A 24570-nucleotide genomic window follows, 5' to 3' on the forward strand; every position below is an offset into this window, starting at 1 on the left:
CACTTTATTTGACACAGTGTTTGTTTTGACAGCTCGTGGACCAATAAGAAACTGTGTCATTTAGCAGCCAACGTTCCTGATTGGAGCTTGACACGTCAATACTACTTTGTTTATGACCGAATCGCAAATCGTTTCAGAAAATTCAGTCCATATTTCGTGTACATGAAATTAAGAAGTGTAGTTATAGTGTTTCAAATTGCTATAAAATTTAATTATTTTATTTCAGAGAGTTTACGCCAGCCATTCTAACAATTTGTCGAAGATAGGGTACCGTCGCAGGATACAAAAAGTAAAACATAAATACAAATATTACAAAATGGAAACGTCACATAGTTCCTGTGTTGTGATAATGTGAATAATGTTTTTCGATTAAACAATGGCCAGTTAAAACATTCATACGGTGATATAATACTGCGGATATTTTTAAATAGACAAACGTGATGTTTGTGTGCGTAGTCAATGAGATTACAATATGAATTGGTTCGACACGTCTGGTTTGACGAGTCTGGCGAAGACGGCGCTGAAAGAGGCCCAGAAGACGCTGGACAAGGCTCTGGACATTCAGGACGAGAGCGGGGAGGAGGAGGAAGCGGGGGCGTCCACTTCTCAGATGAAATCTTCGCCAGGTGAAAGTGAAACGACCCCAAAAGACAACTCTGATTTTTTCGCTTCTTGGGGCCTCACAGTCAGCGCTGAAGGCCCTCAGGATGCCAACGAGCAGACCGTAGTCACCGAGAGCCCTTCTAAGGGCTCTCAAAGCCTCTGGGGCTCTTTTGCGGGATCTTTCTTTGAACATCAAAAGGATTCTGACACAGATACAGCTATTGTTCAACCTCCAAAAGCTAAGTCCATGAATGTTATTAATGACTCGAAATATGGCAGCGCTACTGACTTGTTCTCTAAAAGCCAGCTTGTTATGTCTGACGATACAGAGTTTGATATTAAAAAGGTAAAAGATGAAGTCAAGGCAGACGAGAGACGTAATTCATCCCGCTCAAATAGATTATCACTGGTGTCTAGTAGAAATAGTTCTGATTCCGTTGAGGTATTGTCACAGAGTTTGAAGACTACTCCAGACTCTGAGGCTGCGTCCGTTCACTCCATATCCCACAGTAGTAGTGTTGGGCAGAAACTTAACTCCGAATCTGTGGAAATTTTACCAGACAGCCTTGTGAGTCCAAGCTCTATTGAATGTTTAGGCTTTGACAGTTATTCCAGTGATAAAAACAGCAGTACATCTTCAAATCTTTCACCTGGTGAGTTGAGTGACAAGAAATCCACACCAGTTGACAGGACAGAAAAGGCGGAGACTGCAGACAGTGTCAGTTTGGTCGCAGATGACGATGAAGACACCATGTCCTATAATTCCATCTCAGAATGCACAGCACCGACTGTTTTAGACACCGACGACAAGCCTGTAAGTCCATTTCCGAAAAGAGAAGGCAAGAAGTTGTTAGAGAAAGAATTTATACACTTAGATCCTCCATTGCTACCACAGAAAATGCAGATTAGTGAGAACTCTTCTAATGACGGATCCTGGTCTGATCGCACCTTGAACGCTGACAATGACAGTATGATTCTAGATGTCAATGTTGACGAGCCAAAAAAAGAGACTGAACCTGAAGATGTGCTTATGGAGAAATTAAGTGATTCATCCTCATTTTACAATGTTAATGTTTCTGGAGAAATGATTAGGTCTGAAAGCTCAGCTTTTGTTAATGTGGAGAAGCAGCAATGTAGCCAGTCTGATAAATCCGAGTCTCAAAAAGGTAGCATTAAAGAGCGGACATCACCAACCAGCTCTGATAGCAAGAGTGACTTAGTCAAAATCGGTTCTGATCGTACGTCCGGCCATACTTCAGGGGATGAGCTTGAAACAACCACATCATCCGACATTGAGATCATTCCAAGTCCAAACGGTGACAACCATGGTTTCCGTAACAGTCCTGCTAAATACAACTTCAAAAAATTTGACGGCACTACCTCTCCAAACTTGGTTGATTTAGTCTTAGGAAAATCTTTAGCGACTAAAATCCGTGGACATAATAGAGAATTATCCGAAGCATCAGTTCAAAGTAATACAAGTGACGACAGTAGTACAGAGAATGACCGGCTGATGCGTCGGCTGTGTGAAATGGCAGAAATACTGGAAGCCAGAGAGAACAGACTGATGGAAGTGAGCAGAAGCAATGCAGAGCTGGCGGAGAGTAATGCGGACTTGAAGACCCAGGTGGAGAGCTTGCTGGCGAAGCATGGGACGCATGAGGGAGGGGATATTAGTACGATCACTGAGGACTATACGCAGAGGATGTCTGCATTGGAAAAGAAGTTCCAACAGGCCATAAGGGAAAAGGTAAGCAACATAAGTACATATTGCTAGAACAGTTTATACTTTATGAGGTACCCTTTATTAAGCCTAAATAAATAAACTAATGGACAAATTATCTGCTTTACCGATTATCTTCGTTTGAGACGCGTTAAAGTCACCCATACAAACGCTGTCTTTTAAGATTTAAGCTTGCTATGGCTGAATTCAAAATTATATTATTATGTAACTATGGGTCGATTACATCACATGCGATGCAGCTGCTCCAACGCACATGTAAAGGCCTGTCTACATATCGCGCGGCAAACTATCGAACATTGGCTCGCGAGGCAGCCGCGCGCAATGGATACCGCATTGGCTCGCGAGCAAACACGATCAGATCGAGTTAATCGAGCAGATTTTAATTTACTTAGCTCAAAAGACAATTAAGCACCAGCTCTTAAAGATTAGCCCGTAGACACGCAATGGTTAAGGCCGTCCCTGACGTTACCTAGGTATTTATTGGGTACTAAGTTACAAGTGTTAAGAACAATGCAATATTTATTATAGTTTTAATTATACCTACCCAATAAGTCATATCGTCTTCCGCTAATCGATCTGTATCGATTAGTAGTTACAGTAACTGGTACTTACTACTGCTACTACTGCTTATTAATTTGTCTATTAAAAATAATAATTTATAGATATGGTCCGATGTTTTTATATACCTAAATAAAATGTAGTTATTATATTTTTACTTCTTTCTGTAGGCATTATTATTACTTTTACATACGAAAATCATGAGCATTTAGCCATCAAAGTTCTAATGAATATTATTTTTGTTTAGAACCAAGATATAACTGATATAAGACATGTAAGTACTTACGAACCAATTATATAATTTAGCCTATAGGTACTCATACCTCCCACTGCTCGGCACAGGCCGCCTCTCAGGCACGAAAAGGATAGGGTTATCGTGCCCATACTGGCCCAAAACGAGACAACAAGATCAAAATCTTAAATAAAACTCCACACCTATGAATTTTTTGAGGGATGTAGGTTTCATCACTTCACCGAAAAGCGACTGGTAAATATCAAAATGATATTTCGCATATTAGTTCAGATAAACTCATTGGTATGGGCCGAGGCACAGAATAAATAATAGTACTAGGTACAGAAGATTCACTCTGTTAACAAAACGCGTCTGTTACGATTAGGACAGATATGACCGCTAGGTGGCGACAGCGCCACGCGCGGCTTATGGCTAGCCACCAAAATTGGTGTGGGACGGATGTACTTGTAGCTAGGGTTACCAGATACAAATTTAGAATTTCCTAACAAAATTCCTGATTTCCGAATATTTTTCCTGACATTCATATTTTTGAGGGGGAGGGGTGCGATGGCCACCCGATTGAGCCGATAGCCGCGTTCTATTAATTTAAGTTTTATTTTTGTTATTTGTATTAATTTAAGTAAATAAAAAGGTACTTTATGAAAAAAGTCTATCAAATAAAAAAATCCTGACATTTTCGTGTTCCGTCCCCATTCCTGACAAAAGGCCAAAATTCCTGACATGTCAGGAAAATTCCTGTCATCTGGTAACCCTACTTGTAGCTAGCTGTTGCAAAGAACAATTTGCAAAAAATTATAAGTGAAAATATTTATCATACTTTATAGGTATTTTTTTTACAGGACCAATTACGCAAGCAACTTGACAGCCTCAAATCCGACTCGTCCCGCAAGAACTCCTCCGAGCTAGAAAGCAGTTTGAAAGAGCGAGACGAAGTTATAGCGCAGATGCAAGAGGAAGGAGAGAAGCTAGCTCGTCAGCAGTTACAGCATTCGAATATTATTAAGAAGTTGAGAGCGAAAGAGAAGGATAATGAGCAAGTTATTAAAGGTCTCAGGTAAGTTCTTTTTAAAAGTACCTATATCGTTACCCTAGTAACCCTAGTTCACAATGGTACAGTCGCCATCAGATATATAGGAACGGCCAACGTAGTCACAAATATCTGACCACGCCTCTATTGTCAAGGCGTAGAGTAGTTGTTCATATATTTTTGAACACCTCGGCCGCCCCGATATACATATCTGATGGCGACTGTAATAGGTAATTACGTCGAAAATTTTGTTGTAATGATTACCATAGAGAAATATATGAAGAATAGTGTCAAGTAGCAGTACTGATAATTCCGCTACTCGACGCTAGATGTCGACTGCGAAAATAATAGTCATTATAGTACCAAAACTGATGTATGGAGTGTGCACTCTATTCTTACTATATTTCTCTATGACTAGGGTATCGATATATCAACTATCAAATAAGAAATCGAAAACAAATAGAAATTCAGCGCTTATAAAATTAGATACGCTACCACTTTAAAGCGCAATTTAAATTCTTGGTCATAAAAATCTTTGGCACGCTACGGCGATTTCACGGTACGTAAAGTATCGTTTTGCAAATGTTGCTGATATATTACTGTTCTAAGAATAGGCCTATAGGTTTTCTTAAAAATTCCTTTCTTGATATCTTCATCTTTTGAAAATTCTCTACCATTCTCCACGGCACCAAACCAACCGACACCTAAATGGATATGAAATTTGGTATCCGAAGTAAATAAAACAAATGAAATCATTTATTTACATACAAGATATAATTATACAGTGGTTCTACTAAACGAAATTAATAACTAGCTTAAATCTAAAATAGGCCCCCGTGGCATTGTACCAAGGATGCTGGCGGCATTTCCTCGCTGTATCACAACGTTGATACGTTGTGCGAGGTAGCCGCCAGCTCTTCGGTCACCAGTTACGTCAACCAGACGCTTCGCGATTTCTACGAACAACTTGTGCGCGCTGGGACAATAAAACAAAGTCCCCCGCCGCGTCTGTTTGTATGTATGTTCGCGATAAACTCAAAAACTATTGAACGGATTTCATGCTGTTTTCACCTATCGATAGAGTGAGTCTTGAGGAAGGTTTGTACATAATTTGTTAACCCGTGCGAAGCCGGGGCGGGTCGCTAGTAGTAAATAGTAAAGGTTAATATAAACTGTATTTTATTTCAGAGATAAAATAGCTGAACAGACTTCCGAATTAGATCGCCTGAAGAGGTCTATCGCTGCCAAAGAAGAGTTAGAAGTATCACAAATAGAGGCTGTGTACCGGCTTACCACGGCGAACAAGAAACTAGAGGTGGAACTTGCTGAGGTAAAGTGAACCTTATTATTGTATTTACAGAGTCGAATTCACATGCCGCCAAAGTTCTGTTCATACGTATCACAGGTCGAGGCTGGAACTGCCCACAGTCAATAAGAAACTAGCCGAGGTAATCTGCACCTTATTAATATGTGTTTAGAGTTAAATTTACAAATGCGCCCACAGAGGTCTATCGCTGCCAAAGAAGAGTTAGAAGTATCACAAATAGAGGCTGTGTACCGGCTTACCACGGCGAACAAGAAACTAGAGGTGGAGCTTGCTGAGGTAAAGCGGACCTTATTGTTAGATGTTTAGAGTCGAATTTACATGCCGCGAGAGAGGAACTGTTCATAAGTATCCCAGGTCTCGACCTGGCCTCGGCTCGGTATCAACTGCCCACAGCCAATATGAAACTGGAGGTGGAAATCGCCGAGGTAATCTGCACCTTATTAATATGCGATTAGAGTTAAATGTGCAAAAGCGCCTACAGAGGTTTATTACTGCGAAAAAAGAGTTAGAACAGCGAATACGAATACTTAGTACGGCGAATAAGTAACTAGATGTGGAGCTTGCCGAGGTAAAGTGAGGCCAGGCAGTGGCGGATTTGCAGTCTTTGCCGCCCTAGGCCCTGTAGGGGTGCGTATCGATGGCTATAAACATTTTTATTATAATATCAGTTGCAATAACGCTTATTTAGTATAATTATTAAATGGTATAACAACACTTAATATATTTTCATATGATATAAATTATCATTTTATATAAAGATTAATTGATCTAATAACATTTAGCATAACATTCTTCAAGTATAATACATATTTTCTATACTGAATTTATGATATAAAGTTATTTCATCTAAAGTAGAATTGTTGATATAATGTATTAGATTAGTACATTGTGTATTAAGGGCGGGAAATAAGAAATTACGAACGAGTGTCAATTTTAAGCCCGACGCGAAGCGAGGGCTTAAAATGTTCACGAGTTCGGAATTTCTTTACCGCCCGTGGCACACACAATGTTTTTCATCACACTTGTAAGGAAAAAAAGGAGAATTAATAAAAACAAACTTCTGTATAAAACACTTTTCCGCCCTAGGGCGAAAATTTCAATTTCCCGCCCGCAAGCCCTACGTGTAAATAAGTGTTTTTCATCACACTTGCTCGGAAAAGATTTTTTCCGCCCTAGGGCGAAAATTTCAATTTCCCGCCCGCAAGCCCTACGTGTAAATACATCTTTTCCGAGCAAGTGTGATGAAAATAATATTTCCACATTTACTATTACACACTACAAAAAACGATTATTTCTACATATAACGAACTGCTATTTATAACTGGGTAGGAAAGTTTAAGAACTGCGACCCCTACACAAAACCAACCGCTACCAGAATACTAGGTTAGGTTAGGTTTAGAACTGCGACCCCTACACTAAACGAACCGCTACCAGAAAAGTAGGTTAGGTTAGGTTAGAATTGCGTCCATTATACAAAACAAACCACTACCTAATCTGCGTTATACATTTACATATGTCGTCATAAAAATACCTTTACTATAATATTATACCGAATAATGCTTATACATATAATAATACTTGTATAATAAATGAGCATTATATCACATGATCGTTACAATAAATGAGTTTTATATCAAAAGATAATTATACAAAATGATATGAAACATTTTAATAATATACCAAATGTATATTATACAAAATGAGTTATTATATTTTCTGAAATTATATAAAATGTTGTTATACCTACAGAAAATATATTAATTATTTTTATATCGATCATTACACACCCGCCCTGTAGTTGCCCCTTTCTCAGCACGCATCATATTGACTACATTGTGAGCTATTTCTTGCTATCATCAGCGAATTATGGTCACAATTACCCGCCCCTAATATCTTGCCGCCCTAGGCCAAAACAAAACCTATTTGGCCTTAGGGCAAACTTAAAGCAAAGGGCTTTTGGTCTACAGCAGCGGTTCTCAAACTTTTTTGGTGACGGAACCGTTTTGGAAAGCGAAATATTTGACGGAACCCCAAATTAAATATTTTCGTTCGTCACTGTCGACCAGATATACCTATTGTTTTTTTCTTATTACTAGAAGTCGCGGAACCCCAACAGAGGCTTTGCGGAACCCTAGGGTTCCGCGGAACACACTTTGAGAATAGCTGGTCTACAGGTCGCATTTTTTCAAATTGTAAACTTGTCCTATAATATTTATTTATTATTTATTTAATGGTCAATCAAGAGTATTACCGTTAAAAGATTGTCAAGCATTTAAAACATACATTTGTGTAGATTTTATGTTATGTACTTATTTGTGATTTTAATGTAACGAGCAGGCCTCCAACCCCCGCCCACCTGGGGGAGCATACACCTGCCGCGTGTGTGGCCGTGGGATCCTTTCTCGTATAGGGCTTTACAGCCACGAACGCAAGTGTCGTAACCAGGATGCTGCTTAAAACATCTGACACAGATGATAAAGGCCTGTTATTATATTGTTATTGTTTCCTTTATTCATCATTCTTCTTAGGCTAGGTTTTTATAATATGAATATAAAAGTAAAATATAAAAACACTTACAAAACAATAAAAAATACATATAAACACATTATAAGAAACCTAACCTAGGGTGCCGCCAGCAGCGGGGCAAGGCCCAAGCTACCGGTGGTCAGGGCTGCAGAGAGAGGAACCGGCGGACTATCCGCGCCGTGTCCAAGATCACCGCCTTCTGCATATTGTTATTATTATTATACCAAAGTATTGCGCAGAACTGTTTTACCATGAAGCGAGAGTCAAATCGGTAAAAGTGTACATTACATTACGTATCTAAATGCGTTTTCCTTATCGTAACCACATTGTAACAGTCATTGTCCAATTGGAAAAAGGCTACAACTGAAATACAATGCCATTTGAAATTGAATTCTAACTGGATGCAAATAAAGTTTAATATTAAAGTTGAGATATGTTAAAAGATGTTATTTTTGTGTGCAGTGATTTATAGAGAGGTAATGTTTCTGTGTTGTTTAGACTGAAGGTATTGTACGATCGAGTTTACAAATATGTTTGTTTACAAGCCAACGTTCCAAAAATATTCTTACACGACCTTATTGTCAGTGTCTTAGAGGCGTGTATATATATTTTTGGAACGTTGGCTTGTAAACATGTTTGTGAAATTGACTGTAAGATTACCACTTTATGAAGAGCTGAATGGAACGAATGAAATTGGCAATTTGCATTAGCATTTCGAATCGCACAAATAGATAATATAGAAATTATAATTCATAACGTGTTTCTTTATACATATAGCGTATTGTTGAGAGTCGCCTTTTTTACGTTGTAATACTTATTTTGTAGAGATGCATGCACACATTATTAAATACCTAAATGTTATGTTGTAATTTATATTTTAGAAGTTTTAACCTTTTGGACGCCAATGACTGATATATCCGCACCGCAGGTCCAACGCTAAAGACGGATTAATCGGTCACAGACCACAGAGCAACATAGACCTACGTGCATATGCATAAAGTTCAATTTCAGTTTTAACACTTCGGTGACGTGGCGTCTGAGTGACAGCTTTTGTGTTTGACACGGCATCAAAAAGGTTAAACTTCATACATAATATATAATAATATATAAATTGTTGAAGTCTCATATCAAAAATAGCACTTCATATTAGGCAAGTTTCATATCATATCATCTGGGACCTATTTCACGATAGGTTCTCGCGGGCTTGGTTTCCGCAACTCGACGTCACAATATTCCGTCTATTTTGCGTGATAGGTTTTCGGCACTATTCTTGCCAACCCAACTACCAAGAAGCAGAAGCCTAGCAGACCCTTGGTGTTCCCGACGACTTCTAGGAGAGACCACGGTGAACCGAGGTGTTGTCGTTTCACGATAGCTAGTGGCTTAACCTCTTGTCTGTCTGTCTTAAGCAGCAGCAGTTGCTAAGCGGGCGGCCAGGTGTTCAAAATGATCTTGACGCGACTTTATTGTTAAGAGAATAAGAACGTGTCAAGGTAATTTTGAACACCTCGCCCGCTTACCAACTTCTGCTGCTGACTGTACCTATAATAAGAATCCTGACTGAATTTAAGTCGTCTTTCTGTATTCTTTCGTAGATTTTTTCAGCTCTATACATCACAACCGAGTTCTGAACGAATGTTTACCACTACACAAATATGAAAGTTTAAAGGAAGGAAACATCTTAATTTTTTAGCTTTTTTTGACTTCCGCTAGTATCATGGACACTATTTGATGTAACATTTCCGCTATTATATCGTGAATTATGCGACGATTTCAGATAAGGATACGTTATCTTTTAAGTGTCAGCATGAAATTGTAAAGCGATGTAAATTTAATTAGACAGATAACTGAATGAAAAGATAGTTGAATTATCAATATTAGTAAGCGTTTAAAATAGATAGATTTGACTATAGTCTGTATTTTTAGGTATTTAAATAAAAGTAAGCTAACAATTTGTATATTTTCGGGTAGTTATAATATTTATTGGTTAACCAACCAACTACAAAACCGTCCGAATCAGTCACTGAACGACCTGACTTTAACCTACATTATTTGATCATGTAATGTTTTCATCTACCCTCAACTGGCTTAAGGAGCCATTTGAGGGTAGATTTTGTTTAAATTTATTTATTTTTTGTTTGTATTGGTATCAAAATATACATGGAAAAATTAATCATGTCTAGTGAATTTCAAACGCGCACACAAAGAAGTAGGTAATTTTCCATTTAGCTAATTTTAAAATTAAATTTCTAGACAAAAAGCGCACTAGACGACGCAACCCAACGCCTCACCACGACCCGAGCGTCGCTCGAGGCGGCCAAGCGAGAGTTAACCGACGTAGAAACAGAGCGAGTAGAGCTGCGGGCACGCTGCGACGCCGCGGCGCGCGCGCAGCGGGACGCCGACCAAGAGCGCGCCCTGGTGGAGACACTGCAGCAACAACTGGCTAGCTTGAGAGCGGAGGTAGTTCAAGGTCAGTGTAGTTAGTGCTAGCACGACTCTAGCGTCGCTAGAGGTGGCCAAGCGAGAGTAACTTTATCCTACTTAATTAATAACCTTCAGAGATTTCGCAGCCAGAAATGGCTTTTGAGTCAATGAGTTTTAAAATTTGAATTCTTATTCGCTGACTCGATATCGCCTCGACGCAAAAGCATTTTTTTCTTATGATATAGGAAGCAATCGAATCGCCCGATGGCAACCCGCAACACCAGAGGGATCGTACTTACAACGCACTCGCGTTGCCGGCCTTTGCGATGGGAGTACGCTAATGATATCTCTATAGAGACCGTGCGGTTTGGAGGGTCTGAATCGGAAACATATGTGTACTTGTATATTGTCAAAGCAAGTGCTACCATCTACCGTTCGCGACGGTACGTTTCCTTGTGCATAGTAGGTTCTGCCATCTTGTGAGCCACATCGGAAGCATAAACGACACATTTACGCCTCGCGTCAAAAATCTCACGGTTCATATGCTATATAGTTCCTCCTATATGCCTCCTATAGTTCATGCACGGGCCTATTGAATGTTTTGTGAATGTACATATTGTTTACAGAGGAGCGTCGCTGGGTGTCCCGCGAGGAATCCCTCCGGCGTGAGCTGACGGAAGCCCGCGAGCTGTGCGCCGCGCTGGAGGCGCGCGCCGGCGCCGCGGCGGCGGGCGGGGAGGGCGCCGCGGCGCTGCTGGCGCAGCTCGCCGCGCTGCAGCGCTCGGCGCTGGAGAGGGACCAGGCACACGTCAACACTGTGAGGGGACTCAAGCAGCAAGTCGGTAAGACAGTAGGTTACTAACGGAAGCCCGCGAGCTGTGCGCCGCGGCGGCGGGCGGGGAGGGCGCCGCGGCGCTGCTGGCGCAGCTCGCCGCGCTGCAGCGCTCGGCGCTGGAGAGGGACCAGGCACACGTCAACACTGTGAGGGGACTCAAGCAGCAAGTCGGTAAGACAGTAGGTTACTAACGGAAGCCCGCGAGCTGTGCGCCGCGCTGGAGGCGCGCGCCGGCGCCGCGGCGGCGGGCGGGGAGGGCGCCGCGGCGCTGCTGGCGCAGCTCGCCGCGCTGCAGCGCTCGGCGCTGGAGAGGGACCAGGCACACGTCAACACTGTGAGGGGACTCAAGCAGCAAGTCGGTAAGACAGTAGGTTACTAACGGAAGCCCGCGAGCTGTGCGCCGCGCTGGAGGCGCGCGCCGGCGCCGCGGCGGCGGGCGGGGAGGGCGCCGCGGCGCTGCTGGCGCAGCTCGCCGCGCTGCAGCGCTCGGCGCTGGAGAGGGACCAGGCACACGTCAACACTGTGAGGGGACTCAAGCAGCAAGTCGGTAAGACAGTAGGTTACTAACGGAAGCCCGCGAGCTGTGCGCAGTAAAGGTAGTAAAGGTAGTAACAGTGCAGTGTAATATTGCTTTTATATTTAAAGTTAAAAAATAATAATACGAATATAATCAGAACAGAAGCATAAATTCTAACATCAACTTAACTCTACAGCTGAAGCCGAAACCTCGCTAACCAAAGCCGTAGAACGCGAGCGCCTCTCCCGCGACGAATTAGAAGAACTAACTCAACGACTTGCCGCGTCAGAAGGTTTACTGGACGACGCGCAGAGCCGACTGGACACAGTGACCAGCCAGTGTCGAGAACTGGTCGCTAGGGTCGACACACTAGAGGACGAGTTAGCTAGGTAAGTTAGAACGCTAATTCGACGGCTTCGCGCACCTGAAGGTTTACTTGACGACGCACAGAGCCGACTGGACACTGTGACCAGCCAGTGTCAAGAACTGGTCGCTAGGATTGACTCACTAGAGGATGAACTAACTAGGTAAGTTTGAATAGCTGACTTGACTTGACTTTTAAGGGGATACCTGAGGTTTTCATCGATTTTTGATAAGTTTTGAATCGTATCTCCTTTTTTTGCACTACAGATAGAATTGTAAGACAAACGGATATCTGTTTTTCAATCTTTTATCTCCAGTTTTGGCCACCGGATTTTGAAAAAAATGATGACTTATTTTTTTGCGAATTTTTTAAACATTGTCTAAAAAAACACTTTTTTCGTATCTAGTTTGCAGTGAAAGATCTTACATGTACGAAATTTACATATTTGGGTTCGTCTTTGACGTCCCGAAAAACGTGTCCAAGGTTTTAATTTTAAACTAATTAACACAAAAGTTATAGCCAGAAAACCAGTTTTTTAGCCTAAAATTGTTCAACTATCATGCCAAATATCTCGAAGACAATGAACTTTGAAGTAAATATGGGATACTATATTGCTTAAAGCCGTTGCTATTAATATAATAAGCTACAAAAAACATTTGAAAACCAAGGGATTCAGATCGAAGGTCATTGGCGTGGGGGAGCCCCTTAAGAGGTTACTTGATGACTGGCTGCGTCTGAAAGTTTACTGGACGATGCACAAAGCCGACTGGACACTGTGACCAGCCAGTGTCGAGAATTAATCGCTAGGGTCGACACACTAGAGGATGAACTGGCTAGGTGAGTGTAGGACGAGTTTTAGGAGTTAACTAGATGAGTGGCGCCTCTAAAGGCTTACTGTACGACGCAAAAAGCAGACTGAACACTGTGACCAGCCATAAGTGTCGAGAACTGGTCGCTAGGGTCGACACACTAGAGGACGAGCTGACTAGGTAAGAGTGTGATGAGTTGGAATTACCTTGTGCGAATGGAAGTCGAGTGTCCCCTTACAAAATAATGGTCAGGAGACCAGAATCTACAACACTACTACTTATATACCAGATTGAAAACTATTTTCATGGTTATGGTTGCGAAGGTTTTGAGGGTTGTACACAAATCAAGTGAGGTGTTTCGGCTACTTTTTGACCCCCCCTCCCTTTTGGTGATATTGGGTGAGGTTTTTGGCTACCCCCCTTCCCCTCATACCCAAAAGTATCTGCTCATATAGTAGGTATTTTTCTTAGTTTCGTTCACTGTAGAAAAATACAAGTGAAATCATCTCTTACGCAAAAAATAGTTATGTTAGAAGGGCGTGCAGGTTGTACAACGAGAAATTTTTGAGCCTTGATATTTTCTGTGAGAAACTTAATAGATTTAAAACACTATCTATGCAGTGTGTATAATTTCTTTATTCATAAATAACAAAACCTTTTCAAGATTTAGTTTGTAAAAATTGGTAGCAATACCATAAGGTTGCTATAATACTCTTATTTTTATTTTCATCTTTTTTCTTTTTTGTGTTTTGTTTTTGCACGCACAAATAGCTCTGTTTTACTGTGTAGAAACTACTTAATAAACATGATGTTCAAATATTCTTATTAAGGAAACTGTAAGTCTAGTTTTAAGAAAAGTTCTAGTGTTATATATAACTATGAAAGACTGTTTGTTTCTTAAATAAATAAATAAAAAAAATAAAAAATAAAATCTCATACCCCCCTCCCCCAACGTGATCTGTCGTGATTTTTTCGTGACCCCCCATCGAACCTCGCGTGATTTTTGCACAAGCCCTTGGTTATAGATATCGTAATACTCAATCTTTAAAATCTTTAAATACACTTAAGAACATTACATACACAATTTTTTACACACACAAATCTCACCAAAGTAGCCTGCCTCTGGAATGGTGCCAAGAAGACCCCTTTGTTTCTCATAAAGTTTTAAGTCATAATATATTGTTTGTCATATTATCGTAAGGATTTTTTTAAGGTTATAGACGGGTTAGGTTTGTTTTATCCTCCTAAGGCCCAAGGTCCTACCTATAGTACTTATTCAGTTTGATGTTTAAATCATATTTATTTGGAACAGAGTCGCATTTGTTTTGTTTCGTTCAATTTTCAAACAAAACCAAAATCAACTCTATTCCCTGAACTAAAGGTTCAAATTTCAATGGCAAATTCTGGATTTTTCATTTGTATGGCTGGGCCTTAGGAGGTTATGGCAATCCTGAAAAGTGACGCGTTTCTGAATTATGACTAACGAAAATGCGGGCAAACAATAAATTATGACTTACAGCCGTATTCGAACAATGAGATACGTCAAATACTAGATATTGAAAAGATATGGTTTCGATATGTCAATGTCAAACATGTTTTATATTTACTTAATTATTTGTGAATTAAAATTACTATTCTAACAAGTGTCAAAATTGACATTTCTTCAAACAAAAACGTCACTTTTGACACTGACATCTATTCCATATCGTTTCAATATCTAGTATTTGACGAATCTCATTGTTCGAATATGGCTGTTAAAACTTTTTGGGAAACAATAGAGACCCTGCCAAGAATGCTGGCGGCGTTGCCCCTTGTCTTTCATCTTTAAATTGCGATTCTCAGTAAATCCAGAGAGCTGTCGCGAATAAAAGAAGAAACCAGCAAGCAGATAGCAGAGTTGCGGCAACAGCTAGCTGCCGCCGAGACTGCCCTGGCTGCTGCCCAGGATGCCTTGGAGACGGAGAAGAAACGAAACGCTATTCTACAGGTATACTGCAAACTTACCAACCTCCTGTTCACTGATTTACTAGATATAGTGGGCCTTCCGCGATGGTTCGCAGTTACGTACGAAGTTACAAGTACAACAAAGAGGCAACTAGAGATGCAACGGATAGTTGTTTGGCCTGGCCGATGGTCAGGCCGAATATCCGGTATCCGGCCGCCGAATATCCGGTATCCGGCCGCCGAATATTCGGCCAGCGGAACTATACCTACATTTCGGTTTTTCAGGTGCGCATTCTGCAGGTTTGACCTGTTTCCTAGTCAACGTTCGCGCGGACTCATTTCTAGGTTCGAAATAGTAGGTCACTATCCGATATCCGGCCGGATAGTAGGTCACTATCCGGTATCCGGTCGGATAGTAAAATAATGGACGGATAGGCCGGATACCGGATAGTAACCGGATATCCGGTGCATCCCTAGAGGCAACACGTCGAACCTGGTTCGCGGTAGGCCCTCTGAATAGCTGTGTTTTGCGGAGGTCCTCAAATGTCAAAATTACGGATGGCATTCCACCTGTCCAATCTTCAATGTCATTGCGTTTCACTCTCTCATTGTACAAAGAAATGTAATAGGTGGAATACCATCCTTACGATTATCAAAGACATTTTAGATTTGACAGACGTATTATAAATAATGCCACGAATGTTTTTAAGGAGCAAGTTTCGTGTCGGGGCGACATCAGCCCGCCGCATTCTGTGGCGTCCGACACGCTGTCCTCGTCGTTATGGGCTTCGGTAAGTATTTCATGTCTTTTTGAAAGCAATTCTGTACGAAGTAAAAAGTTTTATAAACAAAAGATATAGGATTTTTTCGTACTGTTGGCACGTGAGCGGAGGTCGGAGGATCTTTGGGGAGTCGGAGACAAACAATGTGTTTCTTATATGCATATATTGGGAAAGTGAAATAAATATCATTAGGATTTGCTAGCCTAAATTAATTATTATTGATTACAGCGCCACCTATGGACTGTCTGGAACTACGTACCCTTATGGGATGCGTATACGTATCGATTATCGATAGCCATCTAGGGTTCGATAAAGTATAAAAAGGGTCAGATAGATGGCGCTGTTAACACGTACCTATCGCATTTTTGTTTTGTAACGTAACTTTTTGAAATGTTTCCAGGAGGACACGGGCCGCGCCACGCCCACCGGCGCCGTGATGACGTCACAGGCCGGCGTCGACGAGCTGCTCTCCCAGCTGCAGCGGCGAGACGGCGAGCTGCGCGCTGCGCAGGCGCGGGCGCTACAGCTGAGCGCTGAACGGAACACGCTCAGAGACCATGTGGCTTCACTGAGAGCGAGACTGGATGATTATCAGGTGACGTAGCTATAGTTGTTATTGTTACTTGGTTAGACTCACCGGTCGATTACTCTCGCAGTTTTGTAACTGTGTGTGTGTGTGCGTGTGTGTGCGTGTGTGTGCGTGTGTGTGTGTGTGTGTGTGTGTGTGTGTGTGTATGTGCGTGCGTGCGTGCGTGCGTGCGTGCGTGCGTGCGTGCGTGCGTGTGTGTGCTGCGCAAGCTCGCGCTCTACAACTTAGCGCTGAACGAAATACGTTACCAGTTCATGTAGCCTCATTGGGAGCGTGGCTGGACGATTACCAAGTAATATAACTATACCGTGTACAGAAAGTTCTCGCTTGCCGAATATCCTAGTTTAATATTTGTATACTTACTAAGAACGTAAATGGGCGTTTTCAGAAATAAATATTGAAAACCTGATTCTTTCACATCTGGACGTTCTAGGGCTCATTCTACTCAGAATCGACAGCATTCTCCATCCCACCATTAAAAAAAAATGTCCATTCCATTACGTCACGTTTAAGTATGAAAAAAAATTTCACTTGTATGTGCGTGACGTAGTGGAATGTACAATTTTCATACAAATTTTTGGGACATTTTATTTTATCATCAGAATTGATTATGCTAGTGATTCTGAGTTGAAAGAACCCAAGAACACCGAGGTCTGTGAGAATCGGGTTTTCGATATTTATTTCTGAAAACGCCCAAATTGGTACCATATTTTCATATCAATCTATTTAATTCACAGAGCGTTCAAGAGCAATACGACGCCCTACTCCAAATGTACGGCGAGAAGGAGGAGCAACTAGAGGAACTGAAACTAGACCTGCAGGACGTGACGCAGCTATACAAGGCGCAGCTGGACGAGCTGGTCGCGCTCAAGCGCAGGTAGCCAGCGGCGGCGGCCGGCCCGTCTTAAGCCTTTGCAAGAGGAAATATAAAAATATTCACCCTGGATTGTATTGGATTTACACACTGTATTTCCCATAATTAGAGTTTCTTTTATTTTTTGCCATTTTTAAATATTGTGACCTTTTACGCCACTTTTGTGTTATTTCTAGCCAGGATCGCGAACCCTTTTCATCCTTATAGGAGAAAAAAGTGTCCTAAAATTTCTATACATTTTTCAATCTTTCCTTTTTGTTACTGCCATACAAAGTATATAGGAGCATTCCACGGGCTGTCCCGTACAAACGCATTTTATTTCCTGTGTTGCGACTTTTTTCTCGGCATTTAAAGCAGGCGATTATTTTTCTGTGCATATTTTTGACCATTTGTCATATAAAAGAAAACTCTTATACCTTTAAATGTTCAGAAACTTCGCGTTTGTACGGGACAACGGTAGACAATTTCATGGAATGCTCCTACAGGGAAATGGTAATAGGAAAAAAACTCTGGGACATTTGTTTATCCCATAAGGATCGAAAGAGCCCCTGATTCTGAGTAGAAATAACACAAAAGTGGCACAAAAGGTCACAATATATAAAAATGGCAAAAAATAAAAGAAACGCTCAATGTAATCATTACAAAGTTTATTTCAGTGATAGGGTTTCGTTTTGATTTTGAATGACTTCTTACAATTTCCAATGGGGAATGAAATTGCCTGTTCCAAAATTATATTACTAGAAACTTCCTTTATTCCTTTTACAATATTTCGAAATAAAACCATTTTTTGGAAATTATGAAAAGCGATGTCATCCTTGTATAGTCACTTGGGCGCGTGAGGTTAGCTTTTTAGCTATTATGTCTCTCTCATGGCTTAGGAGACGTAGCCTAATAGGTGACAGTGACAGTCTTTAATCGCTAACGCAAATCGAGATATCAACACATTCAGGGCCAAAAACCCGACGGTCGGGTATACTGTTCGTAGCGGCTACGCGCTGCATACGGCGAAACCGTGGCTACGCGCTACGCCCGTAGCACTTAGTGGCAATGAATGTGTTAATTGATCACGTTCGCATCAGTTAAATCAATGTATTTTAATATTTCCATTGACGATTAGAATTTAATTGCACATTTGAAATATAATCTTAGAGACGCAACTCATACAAACATGGCAAAAGATATTATATGTCTTGTGTTATTATATGTCTTGTTTTTGTGTCTTGTTGGACTTGAACAATTTTTGACCTGTTCATATAGCTTTTGCAATGAGGAAAGTGAAGCCTATTTCATATCAAAAGGCTACCGCTACTAATATAATGTATTCCAATAGTATTTCCTTCTTAATAATTGTTGCTATAATTGCCATTTAAATGTAAAACGGTGTTCATTGTGTATTTCACTTGAAAAATCACGAATTTGCACCTGTGTGCTATGTACATAGCTGACATTGTGATATGCCTTTATTAAAACAATTAATGTAGATTTTAAAATCATGGTTATGGTCAAAAATGTATGGTCAAGGAAGTTTATTTCTGTGTTAGTTCATAATTTGTCACTGTGAATGAATTCCATTCATAGTGGTTATGCACTTTTGCAGCTGTATGTGCTGTACATCGTGGTACAGAAATAAAATTCCTTGACAGGGAGAAAAATAGGTAAAGAACCTCATTGTCAATGGTTTTAGGGCAATACATAATTACATATAGGTACATATGTTTTGTCATTGGTAAATAAAATATGGCCTTGATATTAAAGTACCGTCAAATAAATTATAAATGTAACGGTGCACAGAAATCTCTGACAATTATTGAATAGCCGAATTAGATATAATCTGGTAAAATGCAGGCATTATATATATGCTTATATTTTTTTTTCTTTAACGTAAGTTCTTTTGAAACAGCTGATTTTGAAAATGCGTAAGTCCGCTTATTATAGTAAATAGAAGTATTATTTGTAGTGATATTTTGAAACTGTCACAATTTACCCCATATTATTATACCCCTATATAGTTCGTTTTTTTAGCATTAGAAATAAGGTAAACAATCTTGATGTGTCTTTTAATTGAAAAACACATTTTTTTTATAAGTTACGGCAAATATGTAACAATTATGAATCTAATATGATCATTTATATTCTTCTGCTTTCATAAGTAATAGTTTTTGATTTTTAAAAAGCGTTTTCCAATTAAAAGACATGTCAAGATCACTTACCTTCTTGCAAGTTCTTTCTAATAAAAAAAAAACGAACTATAGAGTAATTTGCATTTTAAAATTCTGACTTCACGAAGTGATATTGAGTTATGATAGCAAAATCTGATAAGGGAATCTTAAGTAATAATCTAATAATAAACACTCTAATAGAGGGAATAAAAGGATCACTTTGAATGGATTACTTGTGTACTAAAATACTAAACTCTGAGATTGCGTATGATGATATTGTTAAAATTGAATAAACTCAATTTATTTTTTAATTTCTGTTCGGTTTTACCAAATACTTGGTCAAAAAATTTATAGACATTAAAAAATTCATAATGAATTTTTTTAAACATTGTTTTATTGGTTGCTTAGTTATATTCTTTAAATGCCTTAGATATCATCTAAATTTTACTTAGTGTGTATTAAACTATGTAAAGATGTATAGAATGATGTAAAATGTAAAGCTATTCATAAGTCGGTGACATAAATATGTGAATGTAAAGACCAGTGTTTAAACCGTTCGTTAGTCAGATTCGGTGTCCATACATTTATGTCGAGGGCTGGGGGGGTCTTCTGCAATTATAATGTTTTAATAATATATAAGTCAGTGGTGACAAGTGCCCTTATAAGGCAACATCACCTATCGAGGAGTAACGGCTGATATAGACGATGCGAGTTTCATACCATTGCGGGTTTTGATTGGTCGGTCGAATTAGACGTAACCAACAGTCCGCAATGTAACTAAAATCGCATGCGAGTTCGTACGCCGTCTAAATCAGCCCTAAGGCTCAGCGGGCGCAGCATGGTTCCATGTGTATCGCCTGTCACTATGCTTGTCACTATCGCACTTACATACCTGTTAGAACGTGACGGGCATGGTGACAAGCGATAAAATGCGACCGTGCTACCGCTGCTGGGCTATATAACCTTGGTCAATTCGTTCGTTTGTCTCTAGCGCTCGCAGAAGTGTGATAGGCAGACGAATTTTGTAATTTGGTATCCATTTAGGGCTTAGAACCCCTCCGTGGTCACCACATTTGTATTTCTTGAATTAACAGCCATTTAGGGCACTTGTGTCACCTGATTAGTTATGTGTTTCATTCTCAAGGAAAAGGAAATGGGTCTCGCGGGCTAATAATTCGCATTGGAGGTTCGCTATATTTACACTAGCATCTACCGCACGAAGGTTCCTTTTCGTTGAAAACGACACATTATTTAAATAACTCACAGCTGCCTGTATGTTTTTGTAAATAAAAATGAAACAAGTAATTTTTGTTTCTTTTTCCATTCCCGATTATAACTCGGTACATATTGTATGAATATTACCTACGGGTTGCTACGGGGAATAGAAATGTATTTGTTTTGTAATCGATGGAAACAGCAAATGCACCTCTGTTCCTGTTGAAAAAGATTGACATGTAATTGAAGGGATGTTTACAAAAACAACATAACTGACTACTGTGGTATTGTTTTTGTAAACATCCCTTCAATTGAAGGTAATATCTATAGGAAGGATATGCTGACAGATAAAATAAAACAAACCATTTGACAATACACCATTTATTAATATTGAAGTAAACAACCATACAGCAGTGGAGGCATTCCAAGTCTACAGAAGTTGTACAAAATAATTTGAAATAATTGTGGATTTTACATTACTATATATATGACAAATTCACATCGATAATAATTCTTACTATGACGGTTCGTTATACTGAAAGAAACGAGGTTTTGCTTTTACCACAACCACATACCTAGATCGAATGGGCTTAAGAGCCAACAGGAGTGGTCATTTCTCCATACAAACGTACTCGACTGTTTCCTCCGTGGGTTTTGATGCTAGAGCAATGATTTTTTCAACACAGATTAATATTGTCAATGTCTGTGTCGGACCGTTTTGCTTTACACTGATTTAAACTTTCACGATTATTTAACATAATGAAACTACACAACGTTTCATAATGTTTCGTTTTGCTTTTTTGATATTTTTGTTTTTTAAGGCGCTAGAGCCCTTCAAAAATGGCCAAAATGGCCTCATTGACTATGCCGCAATGAGAGGCGTAGTATTCAAAACTGATAATCAATTAGCCAAAAAGCAAAACGGTCCGACACAGATAATTTCATAATCATTTAGATTTCCAAGTTTGGTTAAGTTTTGGAGGAGGAAACAGTCGAGTACGAAACCTCGATTTTTGAGATTTTTTCGCCTTGTCCTTATCGCACTAGTTTTAGGAGCCACTTCCGTTAGCGAGACGGGTATATTTACCTAAAATTTTAAAACTCAGCTCCTGTTTCGTCTTAATTTAGCCAACTTCCACGAGGGTACGATTTGTTCTTGCGGGCTTCAATAGGAATAATATAAGAATGTTAGTACAGTCAACGGTAAAAATATGGGTGTAGACAACTTACTCAAAAATATGTCCCATAGTTCTTAATTCACTGACATAAGAGTTATGGGACATATTTTTGAAATTATTTGTACACCCATATTTTTACCGTTGACTACAGGCGTATAAAGTTATCGTTGCACCCTGAGCTATTTTACTATGGAGTCAAATGAGATACCTACTTATGTGCAACGGTATTTGTATGAATCCCCTCCCTCCTCAGTCGTTCACTCTTGACAGAGTGGTGGTGGTTGTGTGATGAGACGTATCTGTCGTGGATAACGCAGCCCTCGCAATGCGCCTCCATTTGCCACGGTCTTCGGCGTTACGGGAACATTGGACTATGGTGGTTTGTATTTGTATGAATAATTTGACAGATCTTTAATCTTTGATGTTAGTTAAAAATGGGTAAGATACGGACTTAATAGAAGATTTCATATTTCTGACACGCAAGTGGAAAAAAATAATACAAATACAGCTGAACAAAACGTTACAAAATATGGCTATAAGTCTTTGAAATGTGGTCTATCTAGCGCAGCCGTTTGAGTGATCTGAGACATATGGCTGTGGTCATCGCGCAAGATTCCATTTTTCTACAGAATTTCCTAGAAATTTCGTGTTTATAGCTGATTTTACACTTAATTTAACATCGAGTTCATGACATTTACTTATTTCAGTATGTTATAAAAATGTCGACATTTATTTATTAAGAACTCTTGTATCTAAAACACCTTTTACATATAACAATAATATATCTATCCAGACAAATTATTTTTCTGTAACATATAATTTTGTCACATCAATATTTTCTGTTGAAAATTTAGTCTAGTACATGTAACACAAATCTTATTATATATTTTTGTCCCAAAATGCTCCACTGCCCAACCACCCTTAGAATACATATGAAGAATGAAGATTAACACTACACAGTCTCTCCCCAGGCACACATGACACTACAAATAATGCGGGTAATATGATGAATATAGAACTCATTTTCTGTAAATTCAAATGAAAAGTGATATTCTTATACCAATTAGATGATGAGAAAAGAGGTACTTATGAACAAAAAGGTCTACGTATTTTGAAGCCAAACAAGATATATTTTTAATGATTTAGTATGATTTTGATGTGTTACTGTGATTAATAGGGAGGATTAATAATTATGACAGTTATTTTGTCATTTTGTTTACATGAAAACTTGAAAAATAACAAAGTAAGTATATATGTAGGTGTCATGTATAATGTTTTAGAATATTTTAGAGTGACTACCTACTACGCATTCACACTCCTGGTTTTAGGCACCAAAGCTACACGAAATTTGGCAAAAAATCCAATTTAAACAGTTGTTTTTTTTTTATAGATTTCATTGGATCTAGTGAAAATGGTTAAAAGTACTACAGAAAATGAGTTCTTGAGAACGCTTTTGAATGTATTGAAACGTTACATGAACTACTGAGCATGTCACTAAGAATTTACTTGAGTCATATTTTCAAGACTGTCAAAATGTAAAATACAACTAAGTATGTTCGAGAGGACTTTTCATCTTTTCAGACTTGTCAATACAGTTTATTTTGAAATTTTATTCAAAAGTTTTCTTTTTATATGAACCCTAATATTGCGCTTCCACGAGAATAAATTTGTTAAGCAATATGCATACATTTCTATTGAAATATTTTATAAATATAGATCAACGGGTTATCAACCCTATTTATATAGAGGTATAGTTCAAAACAAATTGTCGCACTAAATATTAAAAAGCTATGAAGTTTTCATTTTATTCAAAAGCGTTCGAAGCATGACGTTATAAGTCTGCGGATTCTTACAGTAATATGACATATATAAGCATGTAACTAATCTAAATATAGCTCTCGGCCTGACAGCTTTGTGCTATTGACGCGTATAATCGCCACAAAGACGCATATTGTCGCAGACATAACCCAAGCTGGTTAGAGAGCATAAAAATAATCGCGAATTTAAAACATCTACCGGATTAAGTGACATTTCTGTCAATAATTGTCGCCTAGTTGTTCGGACAACAGCCGCTTTTGCGGCATTCCTGTTAAATGATTAGCTTTGAAGCTTATTTTCCATTGAATACCGTTTTCAAGTTGATCGGCCTTCCTAAGTCTAAAATACCGACAGTTCCGTTACGAAGGCTCAGTAAATCGCCCGACTTTCGAGTTCGAATCCCGAATAAAACGCCTGATGGGTAGGATCCGGGCGATATCATCATTGCCCGACGAAACCTTTAGTAAAACCTGTAAAATAAACCGAACGAAAAAAGACATAGACAATTCCCCCCCACAAGAGGGGGGGTCAGCTCGCTGGCGAGCCAATCTCCGAGCAAAGTCGACCTCTGCGCGTCAGAAACGCTTAAGGCATTTGTTTGTTACGTCCCAGTACTGTGGTACTCATCTCCGGCGGGCAGCGCGCGGGCCGCGGGGCGCAGGCGCGGCCGTCGGTGTGTGGGGGGGAGTGGGGGGGGAGGCCCCGGAGGGGGACCCCTCAGACCCACGCCATCCAGCCTTCGTACATTAGGCACAAGTTCTCTGCGTTAGTCGCTTCCGATATTATGTAGTCCACCTGCGAACATTACATTTTTTTAAATGGGTATACCAAAAACAGTGTTTAGAGCATAGCTTAGGGCCACCCCACATTTAGCGTCTTTCGAGCGTCGGCGTCTGGTCAGCGCTATGGAAAATGACGTCGCTGCGCAGTTGCGTCGACGTTGCGTTGAGCAGCGGCCATAGAGCTGTAGACGCCGACGCTCGAAAGACGCTAAATGTGGGGTGGCCCTTATAGTTTGCGC

The 24570-nt window shown here is 39.8% G+C and overlaps 2 protein-coding genes across 2 annotated transcripts in view; one reads left to right on the top strand and one right to left on the bottom strand.

The window, feature by feature from the left end:
- Positions 1-99: 99 nt before the first annotated feature.
- On the top strand, positions 100-20641 carry LOC134668771 (TATA element modulatory factor). The gene is made up of 10 exons (XM_063526229.1): positions 100-2353; positions 3998-4212; positions 5374-5515; positions 10292-10511; positions 11092-11307; positions 12014-12206; positions 14833-14977; positions 15645-15725; positions 16117-16311; positions 17043-20641. The coding sequence occupies exons 1-10, from the start codon at positions 473-475 to the stop codon at positions 17184-17186; spliced, it is 3432 nt and encodes a 1143-aa protein (XP_063382299.1). The 5' UTR covers positions 100-472; the 3' UTR covers positions 17187-20641.
- A 277-nt stretch (positions 20642-20918) lies between these two features.
- Positions 20919-24570, bottom strand: part of LOC134668633 (serine/threonine-protein kinase SMG1) — a gene marked incomplete at its 5' end in the record, with an annotated part of 286060 nt that continues 282408 nt past the window's right edge. The window contains one exon of the mRNA XM_063526074.1: positions 20919-24344. Coding sequence (XP_063382144.1) covers positions 24267-24344 — 78 coding nt within the window. The remainder of the gene's footprint in view (positions 24345-24570) is intronic.

Source organism: Cydia fagiglandana, chromosome 11 (genome assembly GCF_963556715.1).
Source record: "Cydia fagiglandana chromosome 11, ilCydFagi1.1, whole genome shotgun sequence".
Lineage (NCBI taxonomy): Eukaryota > Metazoa > Arthropoda > Insecta > Lepidoptera > Tortricidae > Cydia > Cydia fagiglandana.

Coding starts and splice junctions, on each gene's coding strand:
- LOC134668771 (XM_063526229.1), top strand. CDS start 473: ATGAATTGGTTCGACACGTCTGGTTTGACGAGTCTGGCGAAGACGGCG. Junction 14,978..15,644: donor AACGAAACGCTATTCTACAG/GTATACTGCAAA, acceptor AATGTTTTTAAG/GAGCAAGTTTCGTGTCGGGG. Junction 16,312..17,042: donor CGAGACTGGATGATTATCAG/GTGACGTAGCTA, acceptor TTTAATTCACAG/AGCGTTCAAGAGCAATACGA.